The sequence below is a fragment of the Tympanuchus pallidicinctus genome, unplaced genomic scaffold (genome assembly GCF_026119805.1).
Source record: "Tympanuchus pallidicinctus isolate F22 unplaced genomic scaffold, pur_lepc_1.0 scaffold6, whole genome shotgun sequence".
Classification (NCBI taxonomy): domain Eukaryota; kingdom Metazoa; phylum Chordata; class Aves; order Galliformes; family Phasianidae; genus Tympanuchus; species Tympanuchus pallidicinctus.
Genome location: NW_026294780.1, coordinates 41,301,306 through 41,325,081, shown reverse-complemented (window position 1 = coordinate 41,325,081; position 23,776 = coordinate 41,301,306). Strand labels below are relative to the sequence as shown.

Sequence of the window (23,776 nt, the reverse complement as noted above, 5' to 3'; positions counted from 1 at the left end):
TTTTTTTAATGAGCACCTCCCTATTTACACCTCCAGTTTATATTCCCATTTTGAACAGAACATGCACCCATAAATCATACAGTCATAGAATCACCAAAGTTGGAAGAGACCTCCAAACCCGTTGAGTCCAACCATCTACCTACCACCAGTGTTTCCCCACTAAACTACGTCCCTTAGTACAACATCTAGGACCAAGCACTGACCAACACCCCCAGGTTCATTTCTTCCAGTCCTCCAGCCACTGCCCCAAGCCTGTAGCGTCGCCTGGGGTTGTTGTAGCCTAAGTGCAGGACCTGGCACTTGGTCTTGTTGAACTCCATCCCATTGGCCCCAGCCCAGCAACCCAGCCTGTCCAGATCCCTCTGTAGAGCCTTCCTGCCCCCAGGCAGATCTACAGTTCCTCCCAGCCTGGTGTCATCTGCAAGCTTACTGAGGGTGCACCCACTGCCTTCGTCCAGGTCGTCAATGAGATACAGGACAGGCCCCAGTACTGCAAATGACCAGTAAATGTTAGATTATCTAAAACACCTTGAATATGTGAGCAACAGCAATACAGATCATTTCAGTAAAAGCTTTATTTGGTATTTCTGTATAAATTCCACTTCAAAGGCTTGCAGTATTTTGTCATTCCAACAGAGAATTCTTACAGAGAACAACTGCTCAGCTTTACAGATAACACAAAAGAAAATGAGGGCTTCGAACGACTCCATGTTTCACACCACTCCTGTAAAACAAATGATGAAAACCCCAAACAAAATCCCAAAGCTTGGTTGGTTGGTCACAGCAGTGACTCTCGTGGTTCATAGGACAAACAGCAGGTAGAAGGTGAGACAATCTGACAGGTGGTTCCAACAGAGACGGCACAGAGGTACCTGGCAGGCCATGAGCAAAGGGCTGCAGCAGCAACGGAAGGGATACAGACAGCTTGGAACCTAAAAGCTCAAGGATGGAAGGTATGCAAGCCCTGTATGAGGAGTGGAATGAATTCTGTCTCAGGAAAACAAATTCTTGAGAAAATCCAAGAGCTGGGCACAGGAGGAGGCGTTCACTGGCACTGCGGCACAGCGATGACACAGAGATTTGCATATATTGGAATACTGGAGGAAGACAGTTTGAGGAAGACACCAATAATTTAGAAAAGTGCTGAAAAGGGGTGGCACGACTTGGGAAAAAAACAAACAACAAATCAAGGATGCCAAGCAGCATCAAATCGTTTTTTACTCCTTTTCTGAGATGCCAAAATATGCATCTGAATAACATTATTTTCAGGGGGAAAAAGGAGCGAGCCATTTATAAATGCACAGGCAGTGAATTGAAACTCAGACCCACACTGCGACCAACTCTCCCTGTTCACAACCTGAGCATTGCATTCAAGTGGTACCGTGGCAAAGATTTTGTCTACGAGGGTCAAACAACAACAACAAACATTTACCAAATTGGGAAAGTCTGGATTTCCATCTACGCCTTCCTGTGTGGAGGGTTAAAATGTGGCTTCCAGGCACGAGGATAATTCCAGAGCAGGTGGTCTCTGCACAGCTCCTGTCATGCTGATTTCCATGCCAAACACAACCACTTTTTTTTAGCAGATGCAACGTGCTTCCTTCTAAAAGCACTGTCAGCTCCAGGCAAGCCCTGCTGTAACACACACAGCAGAAATGGGCTGCGAAGCTCCACTTCCACTCCACTTCCAGTACAAGACATGATGCAAGAAAGAGAAAATACAGCGCAGTGCAGTGACTTGCCCACGTTCAGACATCAGACTGCAGTGAATCCCCTTTATCTCTTTCTCTCTGCCTACCCTCCCCCAATGCAGAGCCAAGGTGCAGCCCTAGCTGAAGAGGCGTGCAGTAAAAGCAGGCAAGCAGACCTACAGTGCTGAGTGATTGGAAAGGAATTAGTCAGAAAACAAAAACGCTCTTCTTCTGAAACAGCAAAAGCAACATTCCTTTGTCAGAAGGCAGTCCAGCCCAGGGGAGGATTAGCAGATGAGGAGTGTAACTAAGATAATACCTATAGGATTCCTATAGCAAATTCCAAAGGCAGATTTTGCAGGGAGATAGCACGGAAGGGAGAGATATCTCTGCAGAACAGATGATTTGGAACACCAGTGTCTGCAGTGATTCTTACTCAAGACAGTGTTTTGGTATACAAGTGAAAGCATTTGGTTTAGAGACGTGGTGAGGTTGTCAACAGCACAGTGCAAAGCTAAGCAGGGACTCTAAGCACCACCTGTGTATCAGCAGGCTGTCAGTACCTTTGGGGGCCAACCTCTGAATTTCAGAGGCAGCAGGGAGGGAAATGCTGCATTTGTGAGATGCCAGCATCAGAAGTCACATCAGCAAAGGCTGGGATACGCGTCTGACCCTGACGAACGACAAACAAAGAAGACATGGAATCCTTTCTCCTAATGCAAACTCTTGCTTTGGCTTATTGATGAAACGCAGCTCTTTATGAAGACCTTTGGTTTGCATTGCTGCTAACAGCGGCTCAAGGAGGCCAAGTTTTGAACACTTGTATTTTCAGATGTTTTTCAACATCTGCTTAAGGAGTTGAACTGCAGGTACCACAAATCACTGCCCATGACCGCTTCAACAGGACAAAACATTGCTGAGAACAGATGATAATATTTTTGGGAACCTCACTAAAGAAAGGAAAGGAGTCTTCTTCGGAGGACTCATGCCTACAGAAGAGCACTGATAAGAAAATCATTGAATATACGTCAGGCTTGCAGTAACACAAGTACTGCAGGGCGAAGGAAAGAGCACAGAATGAGTACAGCAGGAAAAAAACCTCATAAGAAAACAAAAAGTGTTCTCAAAGGCAAAGCCTGATCAGCTGCTACCTCAGCAGTTGGCAGCAGCAGAGGAGCAAGAAAGAGCTGCTTGTAGTGGTCAGTCACAGGGCACCTGCAGCACACAGCACAATGCGATCATGTGGAAGGCAGATGTGGTTGGGGGATGTATCAGGAATCACTCACAATACTCTACAGAAGTACTGGTGGCATCACGTGTGGCCTTGACCTGCCAGCAGTGTGCAGCCGAGACAGGAGAAAAGGAGAAGGGAGATCTCTGTTCCAGCCTCTCATGTGGAGAAGAAGTACATGTTCTCGCATCTACGACAGTGAGAGCAGCCAGCAGTCATCCTGCGCCTCTGAGCGAAAATGCAGAGCTGGACACGAGAGAAAATAGTTGGATTTCTCTAAATAAGCATCAGAAAAAATACAACCTTGACAAAGAAGCCGAAGAAACCCAGAGGATTAAATTCAATACTTAGTTCTCTTACACACACACACACACACAAAACATCACAAAGAAGAAAAAAATTAAGGATCTCAGCTTCCTTTGCAATATATGATAGATCAGCTGATCTGACAGATGGAATCATTTTCTCAAGGAAATCAACTTCAGCAGTTTCCAACTGTATTTTGCTGTAGCTGGACTGTGCCAACTGCCTTAACTCTGCTTTCTGACTGAGGTTCCACTGAGCAAAGAGCTGTGAGCTTTACAAATGGAGACCCGTATTTGAATGGCTGCATGATTGGAACCTTTGTGGTCACTGTTTGGTACCCAGAGAAGCAGGATGCAGTGGTGTCTTCTCACGCAGCCAATGAATCTTGATGATGCTAGTGAAGACCTGTGAAATCAAACTTAGTCTCCTTAAGGTAATCAACTGCTACAAACCTGAGCAGCCAGCTGGGACATTTCAGCCATCAGCCCCACGTGTTGATCTTTTGTTTTCCTCTCTTATGGCACTCAGAGTAACGAAGCTTCGATATGCTTAGCCCTTCTCATCGTAGCTAACACTGTCTGTAACTGCTCAGCTCATTGCTCTTGCAAAAGAGGAAAACCATCAGCCTCAAAAAGGTTGCTGTACGCTGCAGCAGGGATAAATCTTTTGAGTATTTTTTCGTGACAATATCCAGCAATTTTTTAATAGAGAGACAAAAAGGAAACGAGGCTAAAAAGAAAGAAAATCTGATGTGTAAAAAGAAAATTCAAGTAGAGACAACAAAGCAAAATACACCAGGATGAAAGCATAGAAAAATTTACTGCAACAGAGGTGGTTCCAGATAAATAATGCTGAGAGATGATTTTACTCTCTAGACCACGCCATTGAGCCAGTTCCTGTGTAAAAATAAAAGGTCTGCATTATTTTCCCCAGATTAAGCACTACTACATTGTCCTGTACTTAGAAAAGGAGTAAAAAAACCCAACACAATGTATCTAAAACAGCACACGTGGAGCAAACTGAGAGTAGATGGCGTGGTTAAAATAAAAAAATACATCTATTTACAATATTGCATAATGAATATGACACAAACTTCCATTCCAAAAGCAGTCACATCAAAATAAAAAAATATTACAACTCACGTCTGTTTCAATACCTATAAATCCTTAATTTCTACCCAACATTTTCTTTATAAAAGCCTGTTTAAAATATTAAACTTCTGATTCTCTCCAGCTTCAGCAGTATCTAAAAGGTTGAAGTGTTACTGATCGTCCAGTCTTTGCCTTAAGTTTCTGGATTTTCCATTTTCGAATTTCCTCTTCTTAAACGTCGGCAGCCCTTCTGTCAGGTCTCCCAGGGAGGTCACTGTCTTCTCCTTAAAGATCACTGTGGCATCTTCTGCAACATCCAGCACCGGAGGCGGCACGCTGTCACTCTCTGTACTGGGAAGCTCCAGGTCCACTTTTTCGCTGTGAGGAGAGAGGGAAACACAAGAGGGTTGATCGACGTGGGGAAGAAACATGGTGTGCTACAGACAGTAACATCTATATTTAATGATCAAAGCGGCTTTGAGCCAGAGGCAAAGCCTTCTAGCCAAGATGATCATCATTACAGGGATCAAGAAGAATGTTCTCTCTTTCTTCTGCGTGAGCTGGCACACAAAAAAAGACCTGTTTTGCAGTGCTTATGGCATGGCCCAAGTGCTCACCACGCAAATGCTCCTATAAAAGACAGCAGGCTTGCATGTGTGTAAAGTGAACAACGCTGAAAGACAGTGGCCAGTGAGTAACTAACAGCAGTTCAATGCCAAAATGCTAAAGCTGGGAGAAGATTCAGAGGACAGGATCACAGCTGGAAATCAAAGACATCGTCTAAAAACCACCCATCAGTTTTAGAGGGTCATTGGCAAAAGCTGAGCTGTGCAGGGATAACCTGAGGCACGAACATAGAATGGGGAACAGCTGAATGGTTGGCAAACAATGGCTCAGCTCGCAGGTCTACCACAGCACTGCTGCAGAGAGGCACTCTTACAGGACACAAATCTTTCAGCACTGCTGTGTGTTTGTCTGGAGTCAGCTCCTATACTGCCCAGTTTTGGGTTCTGTGTTTCAAAGATCAGCTCAAGCACACGAACCAGAGCCGTGGGAATGACTTCAAGTCATGAAAAGTGTGACTGCTGCAGTATCAAACAGTGACAAAACTGCATCTGCTGAATAATTTAGAGCTAAAATGCTGCAGAATGGGGTGAGTATGAAGGGAAAGATTGGTGTCCTTCTCCCAAAACTGACCATAAAAGACAGCGCTCTTAAAAAGAAACTGAGCAACCTCAGCCACCATGCAATACAACAACAGAGCAAAAAACCACAGACAAGAAAAAATCCCTGGTCAGATGCATGTCATGAAAACATCTGCTGTGAATCAGCTGGGCATGAGAGACACCATCCAGATTGAATACATTGGCTTTAGCAGATTACGTGTTTTGTCCTTCATCTCCTGACTTAAATTATTACAGAAAGTGTTTGAGAGTATCAAGCACTTATCCATAATGACAGCAGAAAAGAGTTTCAGTGGATTTTGCCTTTCTTGCTTGCTTGCTTGCTTGCTTAACTGTACTGGGAAATTAGGGAGCAAGAAAGATAACAGCTCAAACAGAAATCTTCTAAGAGACGTTTTCTGAAATCTTCTTCTTTTGCTCAGGGATGATTTAGCAGAGGGCTGTTAGTTGGGGTAGTATGGTTAAGTCATGGTTGGACTTGATGATCTTTAAAGTCTTTTCCAACCTGAGTGATTCTATGATTCTGTGATTCTAATACAGCGCTGGGTGAAAGTAAAACACAAAAACCTGCTGTTATAAAGGCTTGTGTCCTTCAAGTGAACAATCAGAGCCAGCAGAGCACCTGGAATTAAGCAATAACTCACTGCCTGTATAAGCAACTCAGCCAACATCCTGGCAATCATGTCAGCAAGTAGTGATTCCACAGGGAAGGAACTCAAAGCAATACTAACGAAGGATGATCAAGATCAGGTTGTTGCTGGTCCTAGAAGATCGAGGCAGCTCTTGAACTGCAGGCAGATTTAGCCTGACCAACTCATTGTTCACCAGACAGAAACAGAATCTAGCATAGAAGCCTCTAGAAGCTCCTGAGAAAACTGCCTATGTGGTTCCAAGGCTGGAAGCAGTTGGAAAAAAAAACAGTTACAAGAGCTGAACCAGACTGTTGGAAGGAAACGATGATAAGAAACATAAGCTCAGTGTAACTGCATTTAAATTGTTGCTACTTATCCTCTGAGAAAAATGATGGATGACAATTATCCTCTACATCACTTCACTTTTCTTTGCACTTGTGGAGGACTTCTACACTGAAAACGAAATGCCACTGCTGTCCTCTATGGAGATCTATTACTTAAAGAAATCACCAAGCATTGGATTGACACTGGAATGGCTGCCCAGAGAGGTGATGGAGTCGCCGTCCCTGGCAGTGTTCAAGAGGTGTCTGATGAGGAGCTGTGAGACATGGTTTAGTACTAAGTGGTAGTAATGGTAATGGAAGGATGGTGGTATTAGAAGATCCTGTAGGTCCTTTCCAACCTTTTGATTCTATGATTCTAGGAAAAGAATTGTGCCTGGGTTACGTTCCCAATCGCTGCTGTGCTCATTCTGCCAGAAGTCAGAAGGAAAAGCTTCAGCTCTTGAAAAGATTCTGGAAACAAAACCTTATGAAAATTACTATGGTAAAAAGATACTTACTCAGGTTCTTCTTCTTCTTCATTTTTAATTGCTTTCCATTTTCCATAAGAGTCAGTCTTAGACTCATCACTGGAGGCTTGCTTGGAAGCCAATGCAATCTTCTCTTTATCGACGGCTTCTTCCTGCCATTTAACTTCCTGCCATTTAACTTCCCGCCACTTCCCGTAAGAGCTTAACTTTTTAGCTTTGGGAGATTTCTCTTTCTCTGATTCTTCATCATTTTCTCCTTTCTTCTAAAGAGGAAAAAACCCACCGTAAGCAAAAAAGCCTCAATAAAAACATAACGTAGCTTTATTTTATCTTTTATTTATTATCCGCCATTCATCATTTTCAACCAAGAGTAATTTTAAACAACGATTTCACAGAACAGCCAGGGTTGGAAGGGACCTGAAGGATCATGAAGTTCCAACCCCCCTGCCACATGCAGGGCCACCAACCTCCACATTTCATACTAGACCAGGCTGCCCAGGGCCCCATCCAACCTGGCCTTGAACACCTCCAGGGATGGGGCATCCACAACCTCTCTGGGCAGCCTGTTCAGCACCTCTCCACTCTCTCTGTAATGAACTTGATTTCTTTGCATTTTTCTGCTTGAGTTTTCATCCCATACATTGTTGAAAAAAACCTTAGATATCACAAAAAAGCTGCAAAATCCTGTTTGTCGTGGCTGAAATTAACAAGGAGTAGCAACACCAACTTACTTTAAAACAAAATCTGGTGTGTTAAAATCAAGTGGCAAGAAAATCACACGCAACTTTCAGCGTGTGCACATACACACATCATAGCTAACGCGTGGTACTGCTTTATAGTGATGCACGGTGATATGTAAACATGTATTTTGGAATTAACACCTATTAATACATTTTACAATTAAATCATCTTCATTTGTTTTGAACTACCAGTTTCAGAAAACCATCTGACCCAACCAAAGCCATAATCATGCTCTTTATCTGCAGTTTTCAATCTGATGAGAAAAATATGACTGATTAAAAATATGTACTTGTCAAAATAATGTTTTTTTCTGAATTAAAACAGATATTAAAACCAGCTTTCTTTTCCCTCACAGCCTCTTTATAGTCATCTCTACCAATGGAGGTTGGAAGTCAGCCCGACACTGAAATCCACATCATTTCTTGGATTGTTTCAGAGAGATGACAGCTTTCTCTCTCTGAGCACATCACACTTGTTGTAGAATTCTACTTGAGATTGGCTGGAGGATACCAACCTCATGCTCTGCATTCCAGAACGGTGCCACTGACATTGCAAACAATTGAATAAATGCTCATTTCATTATTCAAAAAAGCGTGAGCTTCTGTTTTCAGCCACGATGTTTAACTTCATCACAGTGAGTATAGCATATAAAGAATATAGCATACAAAGGAAAATGAATATTACACATCAAACAAATCTAAAGAGAGAATTTACCTTTAAATTTGTTCCTGGACTTTGTCCTTCACTTTCACTGTCTTCCTGTTCGGAGTCTGATTCAGAAGCTCTGGAATCTGCTTCAGAATGCTTGCCACGCTGACTGTTCTCATTTGAAGATGAAACAAAACCATCAGGTTTCTCCCATGTGGACACTGTCCAAGATATTTGAATAATCACATTATGTACGTATCTAATTCTGTCTGTTTTTGCTTTGATGGCATCAGCTTTCAGAAGCAACGTTACCTTATGCAAGATATACAGCAAATAATTTGGCACAAGGCTTCTGCCTTTCCTCAGTTCATTGCTCCCAGCAAAGATACTGTCCTAACAGCTGACTTCACTGCAAGATCACTGCAATCAGTGCTGAAGAAAAATAGCACAGGTAGCAAATCGTGGCCTGCAAGACTCTGGCCCTAAGAGAGGACAGACCCTAAGAGAGGTGCCTATTTGATTTGGGTTACCCATTGATGACAAAGAAAAGACGAGGGATGGAAAGCTAACTGTGAGTCTCCTAGCTTTCGGGATGGACAAATCCTTCCCCTCTGCATCTTGTCTCACTAAGATTATGCCTTTATTAAAACTGCTGTCAAGCAAGCAAATGAAAACGTGACTCTGAAAAGACACAAAAGAATCTGTAGAACATGACCTCATTTTAGCATTCCTTGATCAGAAGAATTCCAGCAAATGATCAAATAAAAGTGGACTCAGTGGTCAAAAAGCTGTTTTTAGTAACAGTAAGGTAAAAGTAATAATAATTTGCTATATATAATTTTATATAAGCTCCCAAATGCAACAGAACTGCTAGTTTTCCAATTATTTTATCTGTTTCCAAAGAAATCAGCAGCTGAAAACAGCACTTAACAGGCATGTTCCTGGGCATATCCTGAGAAGGAAAGGTGTAAGAAACTGACGATGAGTAGCTTTTGACTAACAAAAAAGTCTCCTAAGGGTATTTCTGTCATCTTGTTTTACACCAATAACTGAGAAAGTTCACTTTCTTAGATGTCCCTTAAAGCCAACGGATCAAGGCGCAGCCTCCTGGAGCATATCGCAGGAGCTCAACCTAGAGATGCTGGGCTGCTGAGTTACATGCCTGAGATGAGACATTACAGATATTCTCCTTGGTTAAAAATCTGCCTTTCCTTAGAGGATAGGATTAGTGCTGACAGAACTGACAAGCAGTTTTCAAGTCAAAATTTTACCTAAAACGATGACATTCTTCAGAAATGTGATGTGTGCCTGAAGAGCTTACATCCAAGGGCATACAAGTACACCTGAACTCAGAAGGCAATGTTTAGAAATAACCAGCAACTCCTTCCTTTCAGAAAAGCAAACCACAAACCATTTGAAAAAAGAGGTTGGTATGCTGAAAAACTGTGGGTTTTTTTCCCTATTCTTGGCATCATTAGGAATTCTGCTTCATACCCAACATCAGAAGGAAAACTCATAGGTGGCCTCTTGCCCTCCAGAGAGGCACTACTGACCTTATGTGATTCAAACAGATTTAGAAAGTAGGTGCCTGTTCTGGGGGAGTTACCACAAAGTTCCCTATGCAGGGAAAAATGGGGAGAAGTGGAGGCTCTGATTCTGGTCTCTCATATCAGTCCTTTGTCAATGACAGGAAAGGATCATAGAATCACAGAATGGCCTGGGTTGAAAAGGCCCACAATGACCATCTGGTTTCAACCCCCTGCTATGTGCAGGGTCACCAACCAGCAGACCAGGCTGCCCAGAGCCACATCCAGCCTGGCCTTGAATGCCTCCAGGGATGGGGCATCCACAGCCTCCTTGGGCAACCTGTTCCAGTGCTTCACCACCCTCTGTGTGAAAAACTTCCTCCTAAGGAAAGAGAAGGATCACGAGCTTCTAATTCTGTCCTACATACCTGTCAAAATAAAATCCTATCCCTTCTAGTTTTCCAAGCTAAAAACTTCAATACATGTGTGCAGAAATGAGGCAGCCATATTTTAAAGCTGTAAGTTGAAGGTAAGAAAAAAAAACAACAGTGAACTACGAAGCACGAATGCACAGAATGTGACAGGACAGGTACAAAGCCAACACAAAGTTAAGCAGCAAGTACATTTCGACTGAGTAACAGCTTTAAAAATGTGAAACATAATAATGGCCTTAAAACAGCTATTTGCAAAGTAAAACGTTGCCCTGAAAACTCTCACTTCTGAAACAGAGATTAACTGGCAACCCAGCTCGCCTTACCTCCCGTCTGTGTGTTGTAATAATAGGTATGACCATCTTCACTGACACCTTCTACCCACACTGCTCCCTGAGAAAAAGATAAAGGAGTCAATCAAAACAGAAAAAGAGAAAAAAAAAAAGACTTATAAGGATCGACAAAAGCATCGCTTAGAAAACCTCACTCCTTTTTTTTTTGTTGAAGAACACATTCACAGAAATAACTGAATAATTAAACTTTGCAGGAATGCATCCCAACGGATCTGTGTGATTTGGAAAAGCAGCAATTTCAACTAAGCACTGATTTTTCCCACTGATTACTGAATGCATGTGAAATGTGACAAAAGTTGCTGCTGGTATGACTTTGTGGCTAAGTAATGAAAATAGAGATGCTTTGCAGAACAGAGGAACACACATTTCGTGTGGCTTAACATCTTCCATAAGAACTTGATTTCACGAATGGCAGTAAGACATACAACTTTCATTGCTCCTTGAACACTAATATGACTTGTTTCCTTTTACTGGGTAGGATTTCTACGCAGCTTTATCATACATTATTTCTGTTATTTAGATTCTGAGCATCTTAGAGCTTGTCTCTTTGAGGTTTTCAGCACGTATTTGACATTGGGCACACTAAGCATCCTACTGCATACGTGCTGTCAAGCATGACACCACTCTAACTGGTAGCCCTTGATGCACCTAAATACTGCTCAGTTCTGAGCACCTCTTGTGAAGCCTGAGGGGAGAGCTAACCTGCTGTAAAAGAAGGAAGAATTTGTGAATCTCACTTGCACAGCATACTGCAAGCATGCCCTTCAATTTGTGGGAAATGCGAGCCCTTGCTAGAGATCTGGAACCTTCCCAATTTCTTTAGCTCAGACTAAATAAAGGAGCAATTAAATGCTTGCTTTTAGCAGTAGCTGAGCCAACTAAAGATACCACAGAGTCACAGGTCGGGGTGAGGGAGGAATGGCAAAACACAGCCATGTGGCTTAGGAGAGATATCGGAGGGTGAGGGTGTGTATTCATGATAGAGCTGAAACGAGCTAACTTCAAATCGTTGCCAAGAAGCTCCTTCTCTCCTCCATCTGGGCTTTCTGAAGTAGCATTTCTCTGTCTGCCCAGAAGGCTGACTCACAGAAACAAGCCTGTGAAGCACTGACTGGAACTCTGATGTCCTCACTCCCCGAATGAGTTCACTGTCAGGACAAATACACAGCAGGGACCGCACAAGATCACTCACAGGACCTCTCTCAGTGGAAGGCTACAGTAAGGCTGGCTTAAAAACACTGCAAAGCCATGACTTGACAGAAAAGATAAAGCACTGCTTCGCAAGTTGCGCAAAACTGTGGGGGAAAGGAATCAGAAAGCCAAGGCAGCACGAGCTGGGAACAGGAAGCGTGCAGCCTCCTGGGAATAAACACTGGCTGAAAAAAGTCTGCATTTCTGAAGTAAATTCTCTTTTAACAAGAGATGGAATAAAGACAAGGGAATTCATGGACATAAATTGATGCAGTTGCCTAAAAATATAAACAACTATAAATATTTTCTACTCTGTAAGTACTCCAGTGCCCAGCAAAGGCTACTTTCTGAGATACAACACATGGTGACAGACAGTTAAGCACTCTGACAAGGCCAGTTTTTTTTGCTCTCCAACAGAATATCCAATATTATTAGCAAACAATACTGGCTTTAAATCACACTGTACCTGTGACACCTATATTAGAAACGTGGAAAACTTCACACAGCTCCGTAGGAGTGTTGTAAAAATAGTGTTTTTAATGTTAGGAAGCACTAGGCTCCTGCAGTGATAAACCACAGAATCACAGAATGGCCTGGGTTGAAAAGGCCCACAGTGATCATCTGGTTTCAACCCCCTGCTGTGTGCAGGGTCACCAACCAGCAGACCAGGCTGCCCAGAGCCACATCCAGCCTGGCCTTGAATGCCTGCAGGGATGGGGCATCCACAGCCTCCTTGGGCAACCTGTTCCAGTGCATCACCACCCTCTGGGTAAAAAACTCCCTTCCAATATCAGGAGAGAGTCCACTGATAATCAACTTTCTGGTTTTGGACTATTTAGCAAGTCTGCTTGTCCTTTAAATAAGGAAGACAGCAGAATGATAAAAAGTTGCTTCTACATAGGTTCCATGGCTCTAAGAAACTTACAAAAACAGACCAATTATCACATAACTGTATCCTAAAGCAAGCACAAAAAAAGCAATTCATATTTCTTTAACTACTAGACACCACAATCTCAATGTTTTCTAAGCCGTGCTTTGCAGTCATTAAGAACCAGAACACATGAGGACAAATGTGCTCCTTCATACACATAAAGAGCAGCAATTTCTCACTGAGCACTGGTCAAGAAGTGTTAAGATTTCTACATCACTGCGGTGCAAAAGAAACTCATGAGCTGCAGTTCAGACCTGAAGTCTCTTCAATGCTTCTATTCTATCCTACTGTAAAAAGAGGTACAAGAAGCTGAAGAGAATCCATGCAGCTTACAGAAAGCTTTCAGTTTTATGGGCTAAGGAATTAAAGCAGCATATTCTGTAAATATCACTATCACTTCTCTTCCGCTGATAATCAGCCAAATTATATGTTTGTAGAAGAAAGTTTCATCACGTATGTCAGAAATGATCCTATGCATTCAAACGATGTTACGTTTTGCCAAGTTTATGAAGTGAACAATTGTTCAGCTCATTTCTGCTAAGTGCTTGCAAAGACAAAGGAAAACACGAATAACAGCGTTCCATTACCGTGTGTGAATTTTTAGAGCTGTCTTGGAATCCTTTTGGTTTCTCCCACTGTGATTCTTAAAAAACAAAAACACATTGCATCCATCATTCAGTCCTGCTCACGATCCATGATGTTGAGAAAGGAAACAGATCTAAGAGTTATATGACACTGGTCTGTGCACACACACAAAGTGCAGAATAGATTTATACATTATCCTTTATCAAACTACAGTATGGACAATAAAGCAAAGCGTCTTAATTACAGTTGGCTTTACCAGGATTAATCAGACCCTGTGAAACACTGGTTGATACACAGATATGGGGAATTTGGTTAAACAAACCAACAAAAAAAGCTAGTACAGGCCACAAGAAATTTTTTACCTTCTGGAAGTTACCTTGTAGAAAGAAAGACTGAGGTAAACATCAAAGTCATTTCTAAATCGATAGGAAAGGTTTGAGGTGTTCTCATTAATCATTCTCATTAATCACACACAGTACACAAAGGGATTGCTTTTATACTCTAAAGTAGACCACAACACATTGCTCCTCAACTGACGTTGTCAGTTAGGCAAAGAATACATATATATACATAATATATAACTGCCCTTATTTATTTGGGCAAAACTGATGCTGAGGTAATTGCCCAATTAATTTCCTGGTAAGATATTTAGAAAAGGAATAATTATGTTTTGCATCCTTTAGTCTTTGAGAGTCTAAAAATTTCCAGAAACAGTGAGACTACTGCATTATCTCATTACTATCTTATTAACAAAATGCAAACAAAATTAACAGTCTGATGCTCTGATGCCTAAGTCTTGAATATAAAATATCAAAACTGCATCTACTCATTCAGATTTTAATAATCAGCTTAGTACTGAGATGGCAGAAGGGTAAATGCAGGTGGTCTTCACTCATTTGTATGCAACAAGTTTATCTGCTTTTGCTCCTTGCTGTTTTTTACCTCCTGTTTTTGTATTGTAGTAGTAAGTGTAGCCTTCAGGAGAAAGTCCTTGCACCCATTCCTTTGGTTCAGTTTTTGGTGACTCTGAGTTGCCCTCACGTGTCTTTTTTTTCTTCTCCTTCTTTTCCTTTTTCTCTTTCTTTTCTTTCTTCCCCTTACCTTCCGCTGCTGCGTTACTCTGTGCTTTATTCTGTGTGGAACTGGGACCTACATCATCTTAAAGGAGATGATACTTAGTTTTAAAAGAAAGAGCCGTAATCTGAGTTTAAACATTTGACACTTACTAACAGCAAGTACAAATAGGAAACTTTGTGCTACCCATCAGTATTACACTCATTGTAGCCAAACTGAAAAGACTACATTCAAAGAACCTTTCATTTTAGCAACACTACACTGTTTCAAGGCCCAAGTATCCAAAGACGAGTAGCAACACGAAGAGAAGGGCCACAAGGACCAAAGAGCTCTGACTGAAGCAAAATAAACTGCAGGAGTTCTGAAAAGACAGCCTCTACAGAAGCTTAACAGTACAACTTTAGAGAAGTGATTACGTTCTCACATGGGCTGAACAAAGGTTCTCACTGAACTGCAAGATGAGAAAGTGATTCTAATCCTTACCTGGTACCACTGGGAGTCCAAGCTTTCCTATTTGATACAAACCTGCCTCCAACTGGCACAAGTGAAACACGAAATCAACTAAGGGAAGCTGCACCTCTCAACTACAGTATCTACATTCTTTGCTGTTGCTCTAAGTGTTCTACCCCAGATCAGATTGTTCCACGCACCCAAGGACACCTTAGCTAAAAACATTCTGGACAGCAACTTCTGCTACTGGCAATCTGCAGGCTTTTTCTTTTTCTTTTTAATAAGCAAACACAGTTCTGGAGGCCAACTCTCATATTGCTAAATCCTAATTTCAGAAAAAAAGCGTTTCTATTCAATATTCTTTCAATTCTGCCTTTAATCCTTTGGCAACTATATGAGCTACCTGGCTTAATTCCAAGCCTTTTCAAATCCTCTTGATACGCTTTCATTGCAGCCTCCTCCATTGCTGCAAATTCCTTTGACATGTTTTCTTCTTCTTTTGCTTTTTCCATGCTTTTCTTCCTAATCTAAAAGAAAACACAATAAGGATAAATTTCAACACAGCTGGTAATGAAAGTGATGAAATACATGTATCTGTGAAAAGAAGGTGTTTGAATTACCTCGCTAATTCTTTTGGCCACATTTTCCTTATGATTCTTTCCTCTCTCATGAAAGTCTATGCTCTTAAGAAAGCAAGAAAAAAAACCCAAGGAAAACAGGAAAAATTAGTAAGTACATTTATAAAAGTTGCTCACATTGCAGATAGACTAAACTTTGTCAGACATGTTTAAATGCAACGTGCTTTGAAAACATTTAAAGCAAAGTCTATAGCTAGAAAGCATTTGCTCATAATCAGTTCAGGAACATTTTGAGACATTAAACATAGAAGTTTTGAGAAGCCAGTGAAGGTCCAAAATGATATTTATGATCCAATTATAAACTTCCATATCCAATATTTATGAGATTTATAACTTAAAGTAATACTATTCAGCACAGGTATTAGAGACAATCTGGATTCCCTCCCTGTGCTGTCCTTCTGAGTAGCAGCCCGTGGTTTTTTCTACTCACTTCACTGGCTTTCCTGCAAACCTTCCAAAACTATGTGGCTTATTTAGTGTTACAAATATTAGCTCTGGTCCTTAATGACAATATTCCCAATTGCACAAATATCCCATGGCCTCCTGGTCCAAAAATTTGAGAGCTGACAGAAAAGCTAAGAAGGGAGAGCTGAGTAACTAAGGGACAACAAGAGAGTCTGCAAGCCACAAAGCTGCCAGGAAAAAAAGCCATCAGAAACTGGAAGGAGTTGAGAAGCTCTGCAGGTGTCACAGCTGAGGCTCTCACGTGGTTTGAACACTGAGGTGTAGAAAAGTCAGGTGCCTAAATCTGACCTAGTAACCTCAGGAGTTCTCTGCACAAACAGATGTGCAGAGGATGCACATCCAGATGATGATTAATCTCATTTAAAGACAGGTTTGTAGGTTACCCAACCTGACCCCCAATCATGCATGACTCTTGGCTGAAAGTATGATGGAAACCTAAACCAATCAGCTCAGATCTGTGCTTCTGAATTACAGGTGTGTAACTGTAAACCAGATGAAGTTCAGCTCCAGAAGTACGTTTGGCATTGAATCAGGAGTGCAAAACTCATTTTTGAAGTGAGAAACCAATGGGTCTCATAGCCTGCAGAAGGTGTCTGCAAGTCAGCAACACCTTTCTGTAACCCAGTAACATTTCTGTGGGCTGTGTGAAATGAGAGAAACTTCCTTGAAGTGCTCTGAGCACTGGATGTACCAGGCCTGACATATAAAACAGCATGTATGCCAGGCTTTGCCTCCCACTTGCATACTGAAGAATGGGCATGGACAAAGCTTCAAGTCAGACTGGATGTTAAGTTACAAAACCTGAAGAAAAAGAAGGGTCAGATATGCCAGTTCTCGTCCTGCACTGCCAAGTCAAATAGCACAGCACACCATCTCGTGTTCATGTATCTGCCTCTCACGTATCATGATTTGATGATCACAAGTCAGTATCAGAAAGGCAGTTTCAGACAACCCTTTTTCATGCATCAATAAATCAGTTAAAAAAAGTGATTTTAATAGCCTGTAGTAGAAATCCCTGGTATTTCAGAATCAGTGGTATAGCACAGCAGGTGATCATACAGGTCTGTTGTCTGCTATCCAGCACTTGCAATAATCGCAGAACTTTTTTGGCTGAGACTTCCAGTAATCGGCCCTGGGGAGGAGGAGAAAAAGAAATAAATGACATGCAGTGTGAAACAATAACCAAAGGCACGGGTCATCATGCATGTAACCTCAGAAGCTCAACTTAGGCATCGTCTCTGGGTTTGGATTAACGTCTGTTTTGGATACAGCCAGCAGTGAGCTCAGTAAAATAAATGCTGGACGATGTGGAGGAATCCAAGAACAGATCCTGAGCTGTGCTGTCCCAGACAAAACAGCACAGTGCTTTGGGTGTTTCAGTACAACAGTGTGAGTATTTCTGAAGGTGTAATTTGGATAAGAAGTTGCCCAAGTGTGAGAAGACATGCAGAAAACTCTTCAGATCCACTACGTAAAAGTATTTAACAGCAAAACAAACAACACCAATGATTAGGTAAAGGCTGCTTCTTCATTATTTAAAATTATAAGCATGATGGATGCACTCTACAAATACTTATCAGCCTTTAAGCAATGGTGCGTTTGCAAGATGCAGCTTTTCAAGCAATTTTCTGAAAAGCTTGAAAGCAGCTGGGCTTCCTCCAGTATAAACAGAAATCTGCTCATCCCTGCATGGTAAACCTTAAACCTGGGAGGTTACTCAGTTGCACATTTAATTAGAAGGCTTTTGAGATTCATGTTCCAAAACACACTGAGGCCAAAGACTGGGAAGTCTAACACTGGTTGATATCCAGCTGGGTGGGGAAGAGCTCAGAGCTCAGAAATATACCTCGTGTCCCTTTTCCTCATTTGACCTGTAGCTCCTGAACTGCCCCCAAGCCCTTTGACATCATCTAAGATGAATTTCCAGCTAAAAGCCACATCAACCTTCCTAAGGCTTACGTCCAATTCTAGCAGAAAGCCTCAGTACACACTTCAGAGGTGCAAGAACATCTGTGGATTTCCATCTTTAAACTAATGGGACTCGTGTTTTGTCTTCAGAAGAACCCAGTGTGAGTAATACTAAGACTGTGCAGCTGCACTCACTGAAAGTCAAGATGTGAGAGTTTGCCAAGATGCATTTTCATAGCTCATTTTTCTACTGCTTTCTTTCCTGAACACCGTTAGTCATCACACCTGTCACAAAACACTGCAGCTGCACATACAGTAATCACACTGGAAAATCTGAGGGCACACCTGGGGCTTAAACACAAAAATGGAGGCCTTGGCAATGCCAGGTTTTTGTCTTCCATCTCTGGTTGTTTTTGCTAAAGATTGGAGCTAGCTCACTAATGGTAAATACAACACTGTGCAGTAGACCTGATATCGTGGGAACCTAAAATCCTGCTAACAGAGTTAACTGTGTAACTTGCAGTTCTGCTTCTACAATTTAGGAGCGCTATGAGTTTTACAATGCTGAGATTTGCAACTTCAGTTTGTACCATTCAAAAAAAGAGCAAGCACGTCTGATGTTATTCAGTGATGGAGCCTGCAAGGCACCAACAGCACTGCTCTGAGGAAACCAGAGGTGAGGATTCAAGAGCTGCAACTGCATTTCAGTGGGAACCTGCAGTGCTTCACAGGCTCTGGTCACAAGCCTGAAAGTTAATAAAGCATGATGAGAATGTTTAAGTATGTGATTACTTTTCTTTAATCAAATGCAGACATGTGAATAGATGCAGTTAAAGTGGTACAAAAGTCTTCTATACCTGAGCTCTGTGCTGCGTGGCCTCACCTCCGGTACTGCATGAACCACAGCATCAAAGGACATAAAACTATTTGAGAACGTCCAAAGATGGGGAAGGGTCTGCAGGGGGTGATGCATAAGAAGCAGCTGGAGTCTCTGGGTTTGCACAGCCCAGAGCAGAGGAGCTGAGGGGAGGCCTGATGGCGGCCGCAGCTCCTCACAGGGAGTGGAAGGGCAGCGCTGAGCTCTGCTCTGTGTGACAGCGCCATGGAACGGCATGGAGCTGCGTCAGGGGAAGGGTGGCTGGGGGTTTGGGACAGGGTCTGCACCTGGCAGTGGGCATGGAGCAGCCTGCCCAGGGCTGTGGGCACGGCTCCAAGCTGCCAGAGTTCAAGCAGTTTTTTGGACAGTGCTCTCAGACACGGGGTCTGATTTTTGGGTGGTCCTGTGTGGAGCCAGGAGTTGAACCAATGATCCACGTCTCACGGGTTCCTTCCATCTTGGGATATTCTATGTTTCTAAGGTTGATTCTAGTCTTCAGCTTTAGAACAGGTACAGCCTGCTGAGAGCCGGAGAGGTACCAGACTCACCGTCACAACTGCAGCCACCTCTCTTCATTTCACTCAAGTGAAAGGACTGTTGAGAATGCATTCAGTTGAATGCATGAAAAGTCATGTTTTCAGGGCTGAGTTGTTAGCAGACAAAGGGGAATGCAAACACTTAGGTTATGCTGATCACAGGATGTGAGCAAGTATAACTGGGAATCTCACTTCCCAGAGAGGTTTGACAGGTGCTGCTGGGACCCCAGGTACCAGGTGCTGTGTTTGGGAGAACCCATGGGAACAGGCTCTGCTGACAACATACAGGCAGCAACCTGAGGAGGAACTCCAGCAGTGTTGGAGTGCAAAGCCCTGAGCTCTCAAGTCGAAGCTCCACATCAATACACGAATCTTCTCCCAGCAATGTTTTCACAAAAACAGCAATTGGTTTTCTTTAGGAAGCTTTAAGAAACCTTAACAAATAAGCTAGGTTCAGTTCAGAAATTTTGCCAAACTTTGTTTTGAGGCTGTGCTGGAGGTTTTGGTTCCTACAACAAGCAAGAGAGTGGGGAGACATAAGAAATATTTCAGGTGGTTCTGAACACGAGAAAATTTGGCAATACAAACAAAATCTGGCAGTATTTGCTATGAATGGCTTTGCTGTAGAACACCAGGCTTGAAATCTGGTGGGGTGCAAGGAGTTCTTCTCAGGGCTGTATCTGCCCAAATTCTAAGCCTTTGGGAGGAAAAACACCACACACACACTCACTCAGCAGTCATCTTTGGTTTTCATGTCTACAAATACTGAAGATTTTGCACGCGGATAATATCTTCCAGCTTTGTACAGGCTGAGCACAGAACACCCTATGAATGCATCATCTTAAATACAGGAGTGTGAAGGGAGCAAGATGCAGATCCCAGCTCTTGACTATGCAAAGAAATAAATTCAAACTGGCTATTGCAGCTGTAAGCAATCATTCGACAGAACACGGTATTCAGAAATACCAATACATTCTGCTGAGGAACACTTCTGAATATTGGGGAATACTTCTAAGGCAAAGTAATAGTTGTGTAATGGAACAAAGTAGAAGACAAAGAAAAAATGACTACATATTTCACAGCAGGCATTCCACGCGGGAAGCCATCCCAGAAGAGCTAGGTCTAATTCAAATATCCCAGCCAATCTTTCTGTATATTGGCTAGTTCTAAAAATGCAACATTAAAATGATCACAGAACCACACCAAAACAGCAAAGTGCCTTCTTATAATGTGAATTAAGGCCCAGTGCAGTAGCCCTCACAACCTGTACTCTCAAGAACTCTCACAGCAATTCCATTCATTCCTGGGGCACTAATCCTACTCCCTAAAGGTCTTCTTCGATACATCTCCTTAACTTTTATCAAAAATACACACTTTTAAAAAGCTGTTTAAAAATAAGGATTTCAGAAAATGCCATCCCTGACGCATTTTTCTTGGTGGCCTTCTGCTATGCCACAGAATACACTCATATACATGGTAATGGGTGGGAATTTAATCTGCATGACACAGGCTGGTTCTGTGAAGGCTACAGCCCTTCTGGCCTTCAAGTCAATTGCCTTCTGGCAACCCCTCAGTAAATTCCAGTTTACAACCTAACCTCATTTTACTACTGTAATCACCCTCACTAAACACACAGGTCATGTGCCTGCAAGGCAACCTAAGCAGAATCTGTATGAGCTGCTCGACTCAACTCTGTACTGGTGCTGAAGCTCATTTGCATGTATCTGCTTTGCCAGGTTGTTTCCTATGCTTACTTGAAAGGCAACACCATGAAGAGCTGTAACAATATACAAGGATGCACAGGAGTATCAGAGCAGCGAGACCTCTGCATGCTCAGAGCATCCATGGAAATCACCTTGTCTAACAGCAGTTGTCTGAAAAGTGAGGTAATGAGGTACCTAAGTTGGGGATAGACATAGATGGTCATAGAATGGCCTGGGTTGAAAAGGCCCACAGTGATCATCTGGTTTCAACCCCCTGCTATGTGCAAGGTCACCAACCAGCAGACCAGGCTGCCCAGAGCCACATCCAGCCTGGCCTTGAATGCCTCCAGTGATGGGGCATCCACAGCCTCCTTGGGCAAATTGTTCCCCTCCTGTTTATATGCTGCCTTCAAGTACTGGAAGGTCGCAATGAGGTCTCCCCAAAGTCTTCTCTTCTCCAAACTAAACAAGCCCAGTTCCCTCAACCTTTCCTTATAAGTTCTCCTATCCAATGGAAGGAGATCAGCACCATCCAAAGGGCCATCACTGCCATTCCAAAATTGGCACCTGAGATGGAAACTGCATGGCAGGGGCGTGTGTTTCTTCCTTGTCACAGAATCATTAAATTGGAACAGACCATCAAGATTAATATAGTCCAACCATCAGCCCATCCCACTGTGCCTACTGACCACGTCCCTCAGCACCACATCCACACGGTTCCTGAACACCTGCACGGATGGTGACTCCACCACCTCCCTGTGCAGCCTGTGCCAGTGCCTCACCACTTTTTCTGAGAAGAAATGTTTCCTAGTACCCATCCTGAATGTACAGAAAGCCTAAAGCAAACAACCTAAGCGAACCTTCAGAAGGTAAATACATGAGGTCAGAGATATCTGCTGAGAGCAGAAGTCTGCTGCTGTGGATGAACACAGACAAGGGCTGCGTCAGGGAGAATATGATAAGAGGAAAAAAAAAAAAATCAACATAAACTGGGTCAAGAAGCTGCTGAGGTATAATTTTAGCAACAACTAAAATTAAGAGCACTGCAACGAGTCTGCAAGACAGGCTCACACAGCCTACCCACCAAAAGATTTCAACTCCATGAGTTGAAACTCTGCTTTGGACAGTTTTTAAGCAGGAAAGCCAGGCTAATGTGACAAATAGCAGAGGGGAGCAAATGTAATCCATGTGATATTCTTGCTTGGACTTGACTCGATTAAGACTAGAGCCATTTTGCTCCCAGAAGCGGGCGGGCATTAATCACAGAACGGTTCGGGTTGGAAGGGACCTTAAAGCCCGCGCAGTTCCAGCTCGGTCTGCCCGCGTCCCATCCAACCTCGAGCGCCCGCAGGGATGGGCCCAACGCAGGTTTCCCACACAGTTCTTTCAAAGACTCGAAAAACAACGGCGACAGCAGCAAAGCGAAGACACAGAGGCTTTCTCGGTGCGCCCCTCGCAGAAGGAGAGGCACCGGGGGAGGCCGTACCCCCCCGCCAGCAGCAAGACGCCGACCTGCCCGGCCTGTCTAGCCGAGATAAGGCTCGGGACCGGCCCGCCGCCCCCCGCCTGTGCTCCCTTCCGCCCCGTCCCTGCCTTCAGAGCCCCCAGCCCAGCCGCCGGCCCGCTACCCCCAGCACTCACATATCCGCCGCCTCAAAACACCGCCGTCTTCAGCTCGCCGCCGCTGGAGCGGGGCGGGGCGAGACGCGAGCGGGGCGTGGGGAGAGCGCGGCGACGGCGGCCGGCGGGGCTCAGTCCGCGTTCTCCTCCCCCGCCCCGTCCCCACCTCCTCCTCCCTCCGCCCGCTCCTCCTTCCCCGCCCCGGGAGCGGCGAGCGCTCAGCGGGGAGCAGCGCGCCGAGGGAGTCGCCGCCGGTAAGTGCCGCCGCGCTCCGAGCACGAGGGGAGACGGGAGCCGCCGGGGACGCGGGTTCGAACCGCGCCGCCGCCGGCAGTTCACCGGAGGCTGGAGGTGTGAAGGGAGAACGGGGCTGGGGAAGCGGCGGGGAGCCCGCTGGCTGCTCCTGCCAACTTTCCGCGGAGTTGAGGGGTGAGGGCGGGCGAGGACGCGCGCACGGAGAGCGGGCGGGCTGCGTATCGCCCTCCCTTCCCGCCGCCGCCCCGCCGGTGTCGGGCAGCGCCGGCTCCGTGCTGCCGCCGGGGCGGAGGCGCGCGCGGGACGGTTGGAGGCCGCGGCGCGTGCGTGTCCGTGAGGGAAAGGGAGGCGGCCGGGGCCGCTCCGTGACGGGCAGGGGTCGCTCAACGACGCTCCGGAGAGAGGGAGCGGGGTTCGAGTCCCGCTCGTGTCGTCTCGCTGCCTACTTGTTGGGCGCCGAGTTCCCTCTCGGTTGTTGGACTTCAATAAAAGTCGTGCTGGTGTTGTGTTCTGACCGCGTTATTTGTTTCCCAGCGCTACCACAAGCTGGGGAAAAAAAAAAAAAAGAAAAAGATATCTATACATGTCTTAATTCACGGGCTGCAGCTGGCAACCCCTTTGCTAACATCACACCGAGGGTGGGGAGAAGCCTGTGGGGTGAGTCACGGACTGAAGAGGCCCTGTGCCTGGTTGCTGCGAGAGCAAGGGGGGGGGGTGATTCTCCATGTGAGAATAGGAGAAAAAGCGCCTGCATTGGTGACAAGCAGAGATAACCCGGAGGTACTGAGCCCCCGGCCCAGGCTGCTGAGCTGTGTGACAAGGAGGGGGAAGCAGCCTGGCTGGTTCCCCAAGGGGAGGGCCTGCGGTCGGGCTGTCATAGCGCCCTGCGGGAGTTATG

General features: G+C 44.2%; 2 protein-coding genes across 7 annotated transcripts in view; one reads left to right on the top strand and one right to left on the bottom strand.

Moving 5' to 3' along the window:
* Positions 1-557: 557 nt before the first annotated feature.
* On the bottom strand, positions 558-22,758 carry WBP4 (WW domain binding protein 4). 6 transcript variants are annotated; one of them, XM_052705624.1, is made up of 10 exons: positions 22,645-22,758; positions 17,039-17,111; positions 15,497-15,559; positions 15,280-15,403; positions 14,295-14,510; positions 13,355-13,410; positions 10,619-10,685; positions 8,402-8,556; positions 6,977-7,209; positions 558-4,697 (listed from the first exon to the last, which is right to left on the bottom strand). In XM_052705624.1, coding segments are annotated over exons 1-10 (1,197 nt in total). In that variant the 5' UTR covers positions 22,647-22,758; the 3' UTR covers positions 558-4,489. The 6 variants fall into 6 exon arrangements, with proteins under 6 accessions (XP_052561584.1, XP_052561585.1, XP_052561586.1 ...); XM_052705625.1 differs by having other exon boundaries at positions 6,977-7,206; XM_052705626.1 differs by lacking the exon at positions 15,497-15,559.
* The window catches only part of ELF1 (E74 like ETS transcription factor 1), an 85,737-nt gene continuing 84,704 nt past the window's right edge, over positions 22,744-23,776 (top strand). The window contains exon 1 of the mRNA XM_052705601.1: positions 22,744-22,877. The gene's annotated coding sequence lies outside the window, so the exon portion shown is untranslated. The remainder of the gene's footprint in view (positions 22,878-23,776) is intronic.

Bases quoted from the DNA above. Each gene is read 5' to 3' on its own strand.
- WBP4 (XM_052705624.1), bottom strand. The intron at 15,560-17,038 runs GTATGATCACCT...TGCTTTCTTAAG, and splicing joins GGATAGCAGACAACAGACCT to AGCATAGACTTTCATGAGAG. The intron at 7,210-8,401 runs GTAAATTCTCTC...TTTCCTCTTTAG, and splicing joins GTCCAGGAACAAATTTAAAG to AAGAAAGGAGAAAATGATGA.